The sequence below is a fragment of the Lepisma saccharinum genome, chromosome 1, assembly GCF_977018435.1.
Source record: "Lepisma saccharinum chromosome 1, izLepSacc3.1, whole genome shotgun sequence".
In the NCBI taxonomy this organism is placed as follows: Eukaryota; Metazoa; Arthropoda; class Insecta; order Zygentoma; family Lepismatidae; genus Lepisma; species Lepisma saccharinum.
In genome coordinates this window covers 116,455,629-116,470,644 of record NC_139229.1, presented here as the reverse complement: position 1 = coordinate 116,470,644, position 15,016 = coordinate 116,455,629, and the positions used below count along the sequence as shown (strand labels likewise).

The 15,016-nt window shown below is 38.9% G+C and overlaps 1 protein-coding gene across 7 annotated transcripts in view; it reads left to right on the top strand.

Moving 5' to 3' along the window:
* Window positions 1–15,016, top strand: part of Dgk (diacyl glycerol kinase 1) — a 506,799-nt gene that overhangs the window by 424,369 nt on the left and 67,414 nt on the right. For all 7 annotated transcript variants that reach the window (XM_083137145.1, XM_083137133.1, XM_083137139.1 and 4 more), the window contains 4 exons: window positions 7,903–8,116; window positions 10,110–10,286; window positions 12,494–12,616; window positions 13,177–13,226. In XM_083137145.1, coding sequence (XP_082993271.1) covers window positions 7,903–8,116; window positions 10,110–10,286; window positions 12,494–12,616; window positions 13,177–13,226 — 564 coding nt within the window. The remainder of the gene's footprint in view (window positions 1–7,902; window positions 8,117–10,109; window positions 10,287–12,493; window positions 12,617–13,176; window positions 13,227–15,016) is intronic.

The window sequence follows — 15,016 nt, the reverse complement described above, 5'->3', positions numbered from 1 at the left end:
CTTGTTTTATGTATGCTCCAATAACTTCTGTCGAAGTTGAAAAATCAATTTCTATTATGAAAAATATTCTCTCTGACAGACGACTATCAATGAATGTTGAGAACTTAAAAAAACACCTTGTAGTTATGTGCAATCAAGACGGAGAAAATTGAAATGCTCTTCCCAATGTAGATTTTAACATTTTGCCAGCAATTATAGATAAAAGTAAGCACTTTCCAAATGTGCCTTTTTCGGTTTATTTTGCCTTTTTTCATTTTTGTGCCTATTTTCCACATTATAAATGACTTTTGGCCTGTCTATTTTAACGAAAATAAATGCCTGAACTTCTGGGCTCTACTCATCATAAAATAATATTGCCTTGTGTCAAATTTTCAAGGTCCTTGAATTCGTTTTCGTTCCTCTGTGGTTCTTCCATTCGTTTTTTTTTCCTGTTATTTCACGCTGTTTTCCAGTGGTTCGTCTTCTTTATTCTGCTTCATGTTTAATCCTCCTGTTTTAATCCTTTCGCTGTTATCCCATCGACTCCTTTCCTCCACCTTTGAGACGCAAAACAGATCCCGAGCAACATCGTTCTTTGTTCGCCCCCCGTGGAGCGTCACAAAGACGATACTGGGAGGAGATTTTGACGTCGACCTTGCGTGAAAGGGTTCAAATTGACTACCTGCCATCGTCGAGTCCCAAGGGCCTCCATTATGCATGCTACCCGATGTCAAGCCGTGCCCTCTCCTGCCCCCTCTCCTCCCCCCTGGCCCACGGGGAAATCCCCCAGAAAGGAGTTCGCTTAAGGTGCACAGATTTAAGCACTTCCAGACATTCTGTCTCTACCCTTGCGGCGTTATAGGATATGCGTGCAATACTTTGGACTTCTCATCATCTTCTCTCTCTCTCTCTCCCCAATCTCCCGCTCTCTCTCTCTTCCAAATCTCCGTCTCTGTCTCTTCCAAATCTCCGTCTCTGTCTCTTCCAAATCTCCGTCTCTGCCTCTTCCAAATCTCCCTCTCTCTCTCTCTTCCAAATCTCCCTCCCTCTCTCTCTTCCAAATCTCCCTCTCTCTCTCTTCCAAATCTCCCTCTCTATCCCTCCCTCAATCTCCCTCAATCTCCCCCTCTCTCTCCCTCAATCTCCCTCTCCCTCAATCTCCCTCTCCCTCAATCTCCCTATCTCTCTCTCCCTCAATCTCCCTCTCTCTCTCTCTCTCCCTCAATCTCCCCCCCCCTCTCTCTCTCTCTCTCTCTCTCTCTCTCTCTCTCTCTCTCTCTCTCTCTCTCTCTCTCTCTCTCCACACGCAAGCTCGTGCAAATTCTTGCGTGGGGGAATGGTCAGCATCACCTCTGCGAAGCTAGAGGTCTCGGGATTCGATCCCTGATGAAGGAATGGATGGATGTATAATTGCATTTATTCTATTATCAATTTCATCTCTTCACTGACTCAAGAGGTAAATGCTGCGTAAAAAATAGACGCTCTTTGCGATTCTCTCTTCAAATTCAAGTAATCATCACTGATCCTCATTGTAGCAACTATTCACACGTAGCAAAAATACAAGAACATCTACGGTTTAATGGAACGTAATTCAAATGTTCCTTGCCTGGCATGGGGTAAGAGTCAACCTGACGTTGTTCTGCTATACCTCTGCCATGAAGCCCATTACGCTAATATTAGTAACCGCTGTGGTTCAGTTGGTAGAATATCTGTCACGCGGGATAATTCTTCCTGTAACAAGCGGCTCTAAAACTTACCAGCCTTTATGAACGATGCGCACTTAGGGGGCGGGGTTAAAGGAAAGGAGCCTGGCGCCAAATATCGCCGACTGAATGCTGTTTTGTCGTATCTCCAATTTTCGTGAGAGACGAGTGGACGACGTTATCATGTGCCTTACACATTAATGCGTCACGTTCCGAAGCAACGCATCTGGCTTTACGCAAATCTTGTAATCTATTGAAAATCCACATGCGACAAACTTCAATCAGCTCTGCTGCAGCACAAATGGACATACGACAAAATTGTATTGAGCCAGTGATATATCTTTTTTTTGCAATTTCTCTGCAGTGGTACCAGATAGAACAATTCAGATTGTACTGTTAGAGGACTAATAGTACTCTTGAGGCATTCAACAATTCAATATCATTGTTGCATTCCAGAAAATCACAGGAAAATGGCAGTTTGGTCATTGTTTAAACTTCCAAGATATTATTGTAAATTTTATGAAATCACTCATTGTCTCCTTTATGCTTATTAAGAAATTGTCTCAGTTTTATGGAATCGTGTATTATTTCCCTTGAACTTCTTTAGAAATTATAGTAAATTTTATGGAATCACTTGTTGTCTCCTATGTGTTTCATAAGAAATTATTGTATTTTTTTTTTTTTTTTTTTTTGGAATCGATCATTTTGTCTTTGAACTTAAGATTTGTTTTCAAATTTTATGGAATCACTCAATATCTCCCGCAATTAACATCAGTTGAGTGTCATGAGTTAATGACAGGTGTGTGCATGCGTGGGGCAGACACGTATAAGCAATCTGTGCATGTGGACCAAGGAGGATATTACTTCTTTTTGGCAAGCTTCTGGCGATGGTTCCGCGTGCTTATGAATTTCTGAATCTCGTTGGAAGCAGAAGAACGCCGGCGAACGTAGAAGAGTTTGACCGACGCCCAAAATCTTAAAATCCAACAAAGGAATCAAGAAGCTACATGGAGAAATGCTTTCTCCCACTTTCCCCCGGAGCTCTTTTTGGCACGTTCCGCTGCAGCTATAATGGAACCCTTTCACTGGGGGACAACGCCTGCGTTTAATAAAACCCTCCTTCTGATGAAGGACACTGTTTTCTTGCAGAACATATAAAACACACTGCTCTTTTGTTTTTGCTTTTATCAGATTTCATTTCGGTAAAATATGCATTTCTACTTCATTCAATGTCGTGAATTCTTGCCCCTATGTAAGCCTAGACTAAAGTGTTAGGGTCCCTTTAATCTCTTCTGGAACTGAGTAGAATTGCTATTACTGTCCAGAAATGTAGATGAACATTTAAATTGAATACATATTTTTGCATTGCATACCCCTTTTCACTTTAAGTATGTGTTTTCCATCTACTTACCATACTTCACGTTGAAACCTTACTTTGTAATTTTGACACTAATAACGAAAAAGAATTGTCTAATTTTCCCCGTAGCTTTTGAATTGTTTATTATGTCATCTGTTTTATTCCATATTCCTTCTTTAACATTGGCATATGCAGTTTTTTCTTCGGAGAGGGTTGGAATTGTATTTTATAAAAGGTGGATATTAAATAGGTGTGTTATGCGGGAGATACACTATAAAATAATTCGTAATTACTATTTGTAATCTTCGTTTTATAAGTTGTTCAAAGACAAAAATTGTATTGTTTTTCCGGAGTTCTTTACTGCATTAATTTGAAAATTTGATTTTCTCAAAATTTATGAAGTGGCTGCAGCCCCATCAGTTCTCCCTCTGCGTACGCCATAGTTTCTAGCACCCAAAATATATATAGTCAGATAGAAATATGAAAACTTTCTACTTGTTAACTGAAATGTTATTTCAAATGAAACCTGTATTTTTATAGTCGCGTAATGTTTAATGAAAAGTAACTTTCACACATACTCAAGCATCGTATGACGTCAAGATAAGCTAATTATCGATAGATCGATTGATACGTATTTTGAGTCACACTGAATAACCGAAATAATTGATATCTAGTTAATACAAATTCAAATAGAAATTATTTGTATCTTATTAGTATATTATGCACTTACATTACAGGGTAAAGTTTGGTTTTACGAATAAATTTTCATTGAAAAAGTTCTTGAGAAAACTACAACTGTCGAAAAAATTTTAATCCTCTTGTTTCGCATTATGCTGTTGACTTTGTTGCCTTGAGTTAGCACAATAATTAGCATTTATCCATCCGTGCTTCGTTCTTTTCAGGTCGTAACTGTTTTCCCAAAGCTCGTGCATATACATGCATGTTTATGTTACGCATGTTCTCTGTGTTAGTCTATGCAAATGTTACTCCAGTCATATTGCCCCAGAGGGTAGAGCAGCTGTTTTTACTTCCGGTACAACCACAGACATGTAAATGTGTCAGTATATTTCTGACGCATTTATATGAGTGGTGTAAGTAAGGATCTTAAGCGTAAAGGGGCAATCTTTCTACAAAGAGAAGAGAAAAAATACTTCATGTTGTGGATTATCGAGACATGGTATTTAATTTCAAATCTAAATTTAATGTCCTTTCTTGCACAATGTTGATTTTAACATATCCCAAGATTACTTCTCGTAACAGTTTATTTAAATCTTATATTTTGTAGCAATGGTTTATTCTCCCAGACAAGTGTTTCTTTTATTTTGATCGATTTTTGTTATTTAGAGTCGTTTTCCTGCCACTTTTGGTTAATTGCGACGATGATAATGAGTGATGATATGATTTGAAATTGATGAAGGAACGTTCGCAAAGAACATCCTTGCCCAAGCTGAGATTCGAACCTGGAACCCCTGGCGTCGAAGCGTGATGTGCTAACCACTCCGTCACACAGGTTGGTCAAGGCAAATGTAAGCAGGGCAACCTGATAGATTCTTCATCAGTGGAAGGGGAAGTAATGATCACCAATTAATGTAATGAAATATTTCAGCCGACCTCTGTGGCTGAGTGGTTAGCACAGTGCGCTGCGACACCAGGGATCTCTGGTTCGAATCCCGGCCTGGGTATGAGTGTGTTTAACGAGTGTCGCTTCATCACTCATCCTCATCTTAACGATTAGACAAAAGTTGTAGAAAAGTGAAGTAAAATAAACCAAACTAATCAATTAAATATTTCAATAGATTTTCAGTAAAGTGTCAAATTACCCATTATTTTAATGTACTGTTCTGTATTTTAATCTCTATTAGTATAGTGAATGTTATTCATGTTTGATATTATTATTTCTGACTTGATCACTTATTGTGTGAGCCGAGGTAGCTCAGTCGATAAGTCGGCCCCCGTGGAGGAGTGGTTAGCTCAGCGCGCTACAACGCCAGGGGTCCCGGGTTCGAATCCCGGTTAGGACATGGATGTTTGTGTTTGTCGAGGGATACTACCGCATAGGGGTATTCCTTTAAAAAAAAGTCGATAGGGCGTATGACCATGCGAGAGACCCGGGTTCGATCACCGGCGGGGGAGAACAGGGATTTTTTCCACCTGTCCAAGCGACTCCCCAACCATCCAGCGTCGTGTAAAGTGGGCACCTGGAGGAAACTGTGGGGGTAAAGGCGGCCAGGGGCGTGGTGCTGATCACATCACTCCCACCTTCAACCGTGATGAAGAAGGTGTGGCCTTAACTCCACACCCCCTGTACGCCTTCATGGCGTGGTTCAACGCACAGGGGAGTACTTTACTTTTTTCTTTTACTATACTTTTACTATACCTTTTTTCTTTTACCTCGGATTTTTAGGTTCTAAAAAGTGTGCTTTTCGATTCCTAAAATAGGCTCTAAAATCCTAAAATAGGTTCTAAAAACCCTAAAATAGGTCCTAAAAATATAAAGTTAGGCTTGAAAATCCTGAAGTAGGTTCAAAAAAACTTAAAATGATTCAAAGTTCCTGAAAAATACTGATTAGGTGTAGTCACCGGCAATGAAAATGTGACATCTATATCCTGAAATACACTATCTTGAATAACGTTATCTGTGTTGCCTAACCCTATGGCGATTGCAGAGCTTACCATTGGAAATTTGCTATTAATATCCACTCTTCGTCTTATACGTAGTTAGGCAATAATCTTTTTTCATGCTATTCACAGTCAAATTCCGCAATTTTGTCTACGAGGATCATCTAATATGCTGAAAATAATATTTCAAGAAAAACATAGTCAGTGGTGCAAACTTCAAAGCTGAAATTAATTTGCAAGGCGTGAATACCACAAAGCACTGAAGTGACGCGAAAGTAAGCAAGACCACGCAGATTAGAAGTTTGGACTGTACAGGTGACAGTGGCACCAGACGTTTTGCTTTGTTTAGAGCTTTGACAAATCGCCATGGACTCGGAGAAGACAGAGAGTACGTTTCAAACACGTTCGACATTGAATTTTTTTCGCGACCACACAAAGCAAATGCCTCTGTGTGACACAGTGGCGTAGCGCAGTTTTCTGGGGCCCCCCGCAATTAAAAAATCCCCCCTCCCCCTCGGTGAAAAAAAAGAAACATCGAGATGATGCCAGACCCAATAGATGGCAACACCCTCCCAGTCGTAAAATGAATTAACTTCAACCCTTCCTTTTCATTTTTTATCATCGACTTAGGCTATATATCAGTTAAGTAGTTTGTCGAAACTAAATCAGGGTGGTCTGAATCTCTGATAAACAACTGGATGATCTCTTACTTCAACGCGGTGGCACAGCCAGGGTTCTTTTTTACGGAGGGTGGAGGCTTCACACATCCAACTATTTTGTTTGTGATCCTTTGTATTTTTTGTTCGAAACGTTTTTCTGAAATGTAGGTTACATACAATATTTAATAAAATACTGTTTGGGGAAATTGTTTAAAGGATAGTAACACTCCTTTTTTGGACTTAGAGGTGGATGCACCTTGAGCCAAAAAGGCCATCTTCTGGCTATCCAGACCAAGATTCAACGTAAAAGCCGTTCACATTACGCACTTTGAGCACAATACACGCTGTATACCCTGAGTGGCGAAATTTGGGCTACTAGACCTAAGGGCAAAGGAAAGATTGCCTCTGGGCTCAACATCCTGTGTGTTGTGTGAGGTGTAAACGTTGTGGGAAATTTATCTCGGATCTTATTTCAATCTCGTACTGAGGCTTGTGGTCCCCTTGAGAATATTTGGTGGGAAATTACATTTTAAATATCACGTAATATTACTGGTAATAAAAAAGGTCATAAATTATCAAGTTCGTTTGTTTAGGTATTGAGTAACGATAAGGCACCGACCGGTTGAGCAACTGAATCTTTCTACTCGATTCACAACTGTACTACACTACACTACTATTACGAAAACCACGTAGCTACAAAGGTATGAGGAGATGAGAGAAGTTTCCTATCTATTGCCATCTATGAGCCAGTAACATAATTCTGAATTTCGGAGGACACCCATGATGTCACGCTGCCCGGGCCCCTCTGTCTAAGATATCACACCACTGCTTATTATCGCAGTCGTCGTCATATGATATGTTACTGGGAACCAACTTTCTGTTCCGGAAATCCATTTTTTAAATAAGCTACACTAACTGATGAATTTCTGGGATTATATAAAATTTCAGGGTCACATAGAGCTCGCCCCCCCCCCCCGCATCGCGGGGGTTGCGAGGGCGGCTGCTACGCCACTGGTGTGACATAAAAATCCTGTAAAACCTTTAAAAATATATAAAAATCTAAAAAAAAAGGCTTCACTTAGGTGCATAAACCTAAAATAGGTTCTAACAAGCAAAATAGTTTTTTTGAGGCACTACAAACTTCATCAGTTCTTGCGTTTATTTTTTAACGAAACGCTGACATAACTTATTTCTTACATACCTGTAAAGGAAAAAATAGGTTAAAAATCTAAAATTAGAGGTCTATTTATCACTTACCGTGTGTCTCAGTGGCCGAACGCGTTGAGTTGTCATCTTAACGTCTCGCCTTCCGGCCTGGGCATGGATGTTTATGTGCTTGTCACTTCATCAATTTAATCATATCATCATTCATCCTAATCTTCGCGAGTAGCGAAAAATAGCAGAAAAGCGAAATAAAATAAATAAATCAGTCCGTGAATATCTCGCCAAGGTAGGTTCGAAACCCGTCCTAGACATCGGAGTTCCTTCCTCAATTTCATCTAACCATCTTCACGATTTGCCTTAAAGAGGCGACGTAAAATAAGAAACGTCCAAGCAGATGCAATAACCCTGTTGCCTTTTACAGGAGATGGCCGTGATGAGCTCCGCGACGGCCTGCGCCCCCATTACATCCCACACGACGACGGGGTCGGTGTCGAACCTCGCCAACGTCCAGCAGGAGCCTCAGCCGTCCGAGAAGTACTACGGCCTCGCGGAGAAGCTGCACGGACTGACTGAGAAGCTGCAGCACTTGGGCCACCATCGCTCGGATTCCGACACCAGCACCAGGACGAGAACAGGTACATTTCAGAGAGGTCGCACGTTCGAATCCCGGTTGGTGATGTTAAGTAAAATTGCAACTGCAATTCGATTGTGCAAGGGACTAGGATTACCTGTAATTCAATAACATTCCTATTATATGTACATAAACCGGGTGTTTCATAAATAATTGAGGGATTACAAAAAATTATTGCAAATAAACTATTGAACTTATGTTAATGAAACCAGTCCTGATCGATCGAGGGACGTAAATAGTTTGTGCGTGTATGTTTTGTTAAGCTAAGAGTTCACATCCCTGCCGCTAGGCGGCACTCAAATCAGCGATATCACTCGGTGTTTTGTGCAATGTCTTGGTCCCCAAGATCACCGGACCTTGCACCGTGTGGGGTTTCATCCAAGACAAAGTATTCGTCTCACCGATGCCGCGTGATATCGCAGCCGTAAGCTAGCGTATCATTGCAGCGATATACACCATCGACAGGTCCATGTTGATGCGAGTGTTGCAAGAAGTAGACTATCGTGTCGATGTGTCACCCGTGGTGCATACATTGAAAATTTGTAGGTGTAAAAAAAACTGTTTGAGTTTCTCGTTTATTCTGGACTGGTTTCATTGAATTTACTTGCAATACACTTTTGTAGCTCTTCAAGTATTTATGAAACACCCGGTATATTTATGCTAGAAAAATGTTCAGAAGTTGCGAAGTCAATAAAACATCCAAGAAACATTCTTCTAACATCCTCCCAATAACATCCAGAAAGTGTTAAATACTAGTTCAAAAATGTTCTTTTCATATCTAAATAATGTCCAGATATGATCCAAATGTAGTCTAAAAATTGTAGTTTTCTTATCCATACAATATTCAAAGTAAGTACAAAAAATATCTAAATCAAAGCATAACCTACAGATAATGCCCAGATAACGTCCCACTTGATGTCTAAAACATATAGTGATCCAGAAACTTCCGTAACATATCCTTCCCTGGATATCATGTATGTGGACATACAATTGATGTCTAATGGATATTCCATTGATATCTATTGGGTATCCAAAACTTCCGACACCAATATCCGAGGGATATCCAATGGATATCTTTTGGATGTTTGTGTGCTATATGGAGAAATCACTAATACCAAACAGACACAACTCGAAGTGTCGCTGATGTAGCAATGACTCAAGTAAGATAAGCAGATTCGCCACCAAAGGTTCCAGGTTCGAACCCTGGTATGAACATGAATGTTTCTTTGCGAGTGTCCCTTCGTCGAATCATGATTTATCTTCATCTTCACGATTGACGCAAAAAGCAAGTTAAAATAAAACAAATGCAATACTGGAAGAGGAAATAAAAGTTTCATAAAAGCGGTGTGTATTTCATAAAAAAACCAAAGTTTATTTTCTATAAAATATAAAGTGCACATAATCCCTTCCTTCACCTCATTTCCAAGACTACTTTTAAACTTTTCCTTCCACGCGATAGGTGAAGAACCATTCACAGAACTTGATCTTGCTACGTAATGTGTGAAGAAATAGCAATTATTGAAATCACATAAAATCACATCTATTTAACCGGAGATGGAGAAATGTCTAAGTTTCTTGTTCCATCGCAAATTCTGATGATTGCATTCGTTGCTGCATCTGTTCAATCGTATAGTCATTCTTCTTACCTCTCTCGGAAAAAATGTTTTAAGGTCACTTTATGCTCAGAAATGCTCATATTTAAATAAAGATTTTTCATATTTCGGCCCTTTTCAAAGCATTTCTTCTTATTCAGTCTTTGTAGATGGATTTTTCTCTGAACTAAACCCAACACATCCTCGAAACACAATTTTGAACTATAAATAAACACAACCTGTCAACGCCTCTCTCCTGGCTCCCGAGATCTTGTCAGTCTGATACATCCACTATTCTCAGCTTCGAAATAATTTTCAAAGCTCTTTTCTTCATACGTTATATTTTGCACAGAATGCAATCTACTTGATTGTGTGTTTAATGTTATGAATTTGCCCCTGTTGCAGGGAGCGTGGGCGCGCTGGTGCATCCAATGGTGACAGTGACGCAGACGTCGTACACATATCATGAAGACACAAGGGAAAAGAAGAGCACGGATTCCTCTCCCAGCCACAGCCAAATTTCCCGTAATTCTTCCCGAAAATCCAACAACTCCTTGCTTGTAACGAATGGAAAACTGGAAGGTGAGTCCCTGTACTTTGGTTAGGAATAAAATGTGTACGAGACGACATTAGTTGTGTTTTAAGTGTTTCTACGTAACGCCACATTTTCAGGCCTAAACAATGATATCATTACATTCATTTGTTATATTGTAAGATATTAAATTACAGATGCGTTATACGATCTTATTTCGATGATATTTTTCAAAACGTGCAGTTATTTTCATAATAAAGGAAGCCTTTTTAAATGTAGGTTGAAAATCGATATGTCCGATGTTCGGAGTCCCTGCCTGAATACGGATGGTCCTTGATCTACCGTGCGTTCATTTCGATCTGCAGCCGAGAGATCGGGAGAAGCGTGGCGGGCGGCGCTGACGAAGATGCCGACATTTACGGCCTGTAATGCCCGCTTATTTTTATTGACATATGCAGACATTTATATAAATATTGCAAAACCAGCACTAACCTGTGTTATAACACGCAAAAGTTCTTCTGTAATTCATCCAAGTTCTGCCGTTATGTACACAAATAAATACGCTTTAGAAATGATGTTAAGAGCCACAGATAATAAACATTTTAATCATAGTTTTGACCAGTAACGTCCTGCTTAAGTTCATATCCTTGGAAGAGTTTTGTGTCGATGGGGATCGTTTGGAGGTTTCGAATGTGCAACACTGTATCAAGATTACGCTGCAGACGAAACCGTTAAAAGTCAGTGGTGTTCGTGAGCTTCCTTGCAATCCGAAATCTCAGAGCTCGAGTTTTTTGTTCCTTCGCGACTATCGTGGCGAGCAGATGTAAACAAAGAGCATGTTAATTTCGTACTGTGCCCAAGTGTGTTATTCTTGGTTACTTGCCGTTACTTGTTTGTGTTATTGCAGTGTGTATGTGTGTTGTGTCAGTGAGACGATTGGAATGACAGCCGCAAGGTTCACGTTAGAACAAATAATTTTTATGTATGACACTTACGTGAAAACAGACTCGTGTCGAGACGTGTGTAGGCAATTTGTACAGGAATTCCCAGGTGTTTCACCTCCACATAGAGATACGGTTAGACATCTTGTCCTTAAATTACGAGAAACTTGATCGTTAAATTTTAAAATACCTAAGCAAAAACGACGTATTCTAACCGAAGGAAAACTCGATGAAATTGGTGCAGCGTTAGAACGTTCTCCAAACAAACCTCTACGCCGTGTTTCACAGGAGATGGGAGTGTCAAAATCATGAGTACATACAGCCACAAAGCTACTAAAATTAAAACTGTACCCTTATAACACAGGTTAGTGCCCGTTTTGCAATATTTATATAAATGTCTGCATATGTCCATAAAAATAAGCAGGCATTACAGGCCGCAAATGTCGGCATCTCCGCCAGCGCCGCCCGCCACGCTTCGCCCGATCTCTCGGCTGCAGATCGAAATGAACGCACGGTATATACTGTATGTATGTGTGTGTGTGTCTGCACTTGCGCGCGCGCGTTTTTTTTTTTCGTTTCATCAAAACAACATTTATCCTCATAGTCGCAATTAGCCAAAAGAGGCAGGAAGCCAAAGTAAATTAAGCAAAATCACGAAAAATCAACATGTCTGAATTACATAATTTTTAAATCATACGCCGATTCTAACAAACAAAAAATTGCAATACGCGTATTGAAGCATGAACTCCATACCGCCATCTCATTTCTCAGAGGAAATATATGAACACTTTCATGATTAAAACTTCATTCATATCTTACCTGACTTTTTCATTTACCCTGTGGCCTTCTTTTTATATCTCACGGAAGTACACAAGGCGAAATATATATATATATATATATATATATATATATATATATATATATATATATACACCTAGGTATATTCGTATTCATTTGGAAACTCGCGCACATCTGCGCAAAACTAGGAGATAAATCAAAGTAAGTTGAGGCATAATTATAAGTGCAAAATTTATCGCATCAAACTGTTAAAACTATAATACAGTATATCATACGGTTCTTCTTTAAACAAATCAAGGACTCCATGTGGCGTCGTATCGTGGTCTTTGATTTATCAGAACCGACTCGCCTGTAGGAATTCCTCACTTATTCTTATTATAATTCTCAGAAGTAAGTATGTATGACATCATTTCCTTTTCGCTTGTATTTCGTTTCTAATATTGGTGTCTGTCAAAAGGGAATTTCTTTCTTTTGATGTGTATTGTAAATGGTGCACTAAACATGTGTACGTTTTTCAGAGATGAGGCACCTGGTTCGGAAGTCGAGCAGCGTAGACGTCCATTCAGTTCGGGTCCAATTGAAAGACATTGTCTGCTACTTGTCGCTGCTGGAGGGAGGCCGTCCTGAAGATAAACTGGAGTGTAGGTTTCATCCTTGTATTTCAAGTGTAGTTACGTAGTTTTAGAATATCTCGGATGACCTTTCATTTTTAGTAGTTGTGGTGATTGTATCTATGGGATATGTCAGTATGACGATTTGTTGTTAGATGTAGATTCGTTGCGTCAGGAGCCCCCTTCACTCCATAATGACCATTGACACCCTAGGGCAATAAAGTATGCTATTATTACCATTACGGGGGAAGAATAACTTGGGATTATATTTTCAGTGTTGTCACAGGTTGTGCCTTGGTGCCATAAATCACTGTTAGAACTGTTAATTTCTGATCACTCACTGTAATAATTCCATTGTGTAAGTATGACTGAAGCCTTCAGTTTCCAAAAGTAAATATGGTAAAGTTTCGCTGAAGTTTTTGAAAAAAGAGTAAATTTCTCATTTATCTCTTCCTATCGTAAAATATTTCAATAGATTGCCATATCAAATCATTCACAATTTTGTCGAGGTACTATTTGATTTTTTTATATATCTGTATATATTTGTGTCTGTTGGAACCAAATATAACAGCGCATATTTCTTTTTTCAGTTATGTTTCGCCTGTATGATACTGATGGAAATGGAGTGCTGGATACAAATGTAAGTTGAATTTCTTGAAATTAGTTGCTAATTTATTCTCGTTTTATTATTTCCATGTCGAAAGTGTTCCTAATATATTTTTCTCCAATAGGGTGTGTACAAAATTTCTTGTATTTCGATTATAATATTGACATTTTTTACTCTTTGTAGCAAGTGTAAATTAGGTATATACAGTATATGCATTTTTAGTTTGTTGGTTTGAAATTGTCTGTAGAAAAATTGGACTCTAGCCCCCCTTGAAATAGTTTTATCCAACTCAAATAGCTTTCACGATTTTTTTCGGACGCATTTATGATGGAGAAAGAAAGATGCACACGGCAGGATAAAGAGACAAAGCTAGAAACAAAGGGGAAAAACAGAAATACAGAGAAAGTGATGGAGAAACAAAGTGAGAATGTGAAAAATACGAAGAGGTAGACCGAAAAAGAGAAAAATAACAGATGAAGGAAAAAGATAGAAGAAAATGAGAGAAAGCGCCTACTTAGCATTACAGAACACCGAAACAGCTCTTCTCAAAATATATCGTCCAGTCGCGAACCAACCCAACCGAAATTCTCTGAATTATTCTAACATTTTGATTTTTTCGGCGTTATACCTACCTAGCAGCAAGTCAATTCACAAATTATCTCAGAGTAATAGCAACAAAGGCAATATTTCTAAAAAAACATCGGGACAGTTTTTTTTATTATTTAAAAGTACAATATTGTATAAATCACGGTTCTAGGATTTTCATTAAAATTAGGTCCCAATGATGAAATTTCTTGATTAGTGTCCTAATAGAAACTTACTATGATAATACGAATATTGTATTGTAAAAGTGCAGGAAATTTTCTTACACGGGAGAATTAATTTATATATCTAGAGCTTGGGTAAGAAAATTCAAAAGGGAGGAAATACCCTGGTCTACCCCTCTCTCTTAAAAAATTGTTTCCGCAAGTAGATTCTAAGTAGATCATTACCAGATAAAATTATTTCAGTCACTTGGTAATTTTGAGGATATTACACTTCCAGGGAGGGTTATAAAGTTCAAATATACGAGAGACACATATATATAACATTTTCCATTTAAACTTCTATAAAAAGGAACTTTAATTTCTGCTCGTACCCCCTCTCTATCCACAAATGGCACATTTTCCGAACAGAAATCGGCGATCTCTCCAGCTTCATTTCCCACGATGCTGCTTTCTGACTTGGCCCGAGGCCGTAGCGGAAAGAAAAAGCTGTCGGGAGTTGAACTTTTTTTCTTCCTTTGTCCAATGAAGTGCCTTCGAGCCAAGCGCATACAATTTTCTCTGCGAGCTAACAATGTTCATAATTCACTTGGTGGCCGGAGAAAAACGCAAATGAAATCACCACATTTGCATGGAGGCCAGAACTGTTCTGACGGGGAAAAAGTGTGTTTTAAATTTTCGATGGGCGAATGGAAATTCAGTCTTCATGTGATACGTATTTTGCAAGATTCATTAAATATGATGAGTATAATAAGACATTTGATTAGATTTTTCTGATAAACGATTGGTATGACCGTATTTGATATCCCAGCACCAGGTATTGCATGAATGATGATTCTTTTTGTTACTACTTTTATTCATCGTATAAATAGACCTCACGGTTAATCTCTGTTGCCACGACCAATCAAGGATGTAGAAAAGTGACTTAATATATTCTCTACAATATTTTCCAGATAGTTCAGTAGTCAAAGCCATTAACTTGTAATCAAGTTGCTACGGATTAAATTCTAGTTGCGAACCTAGGTACGAGGTACAGTCAAAAATTTCAGGCAATCCGTA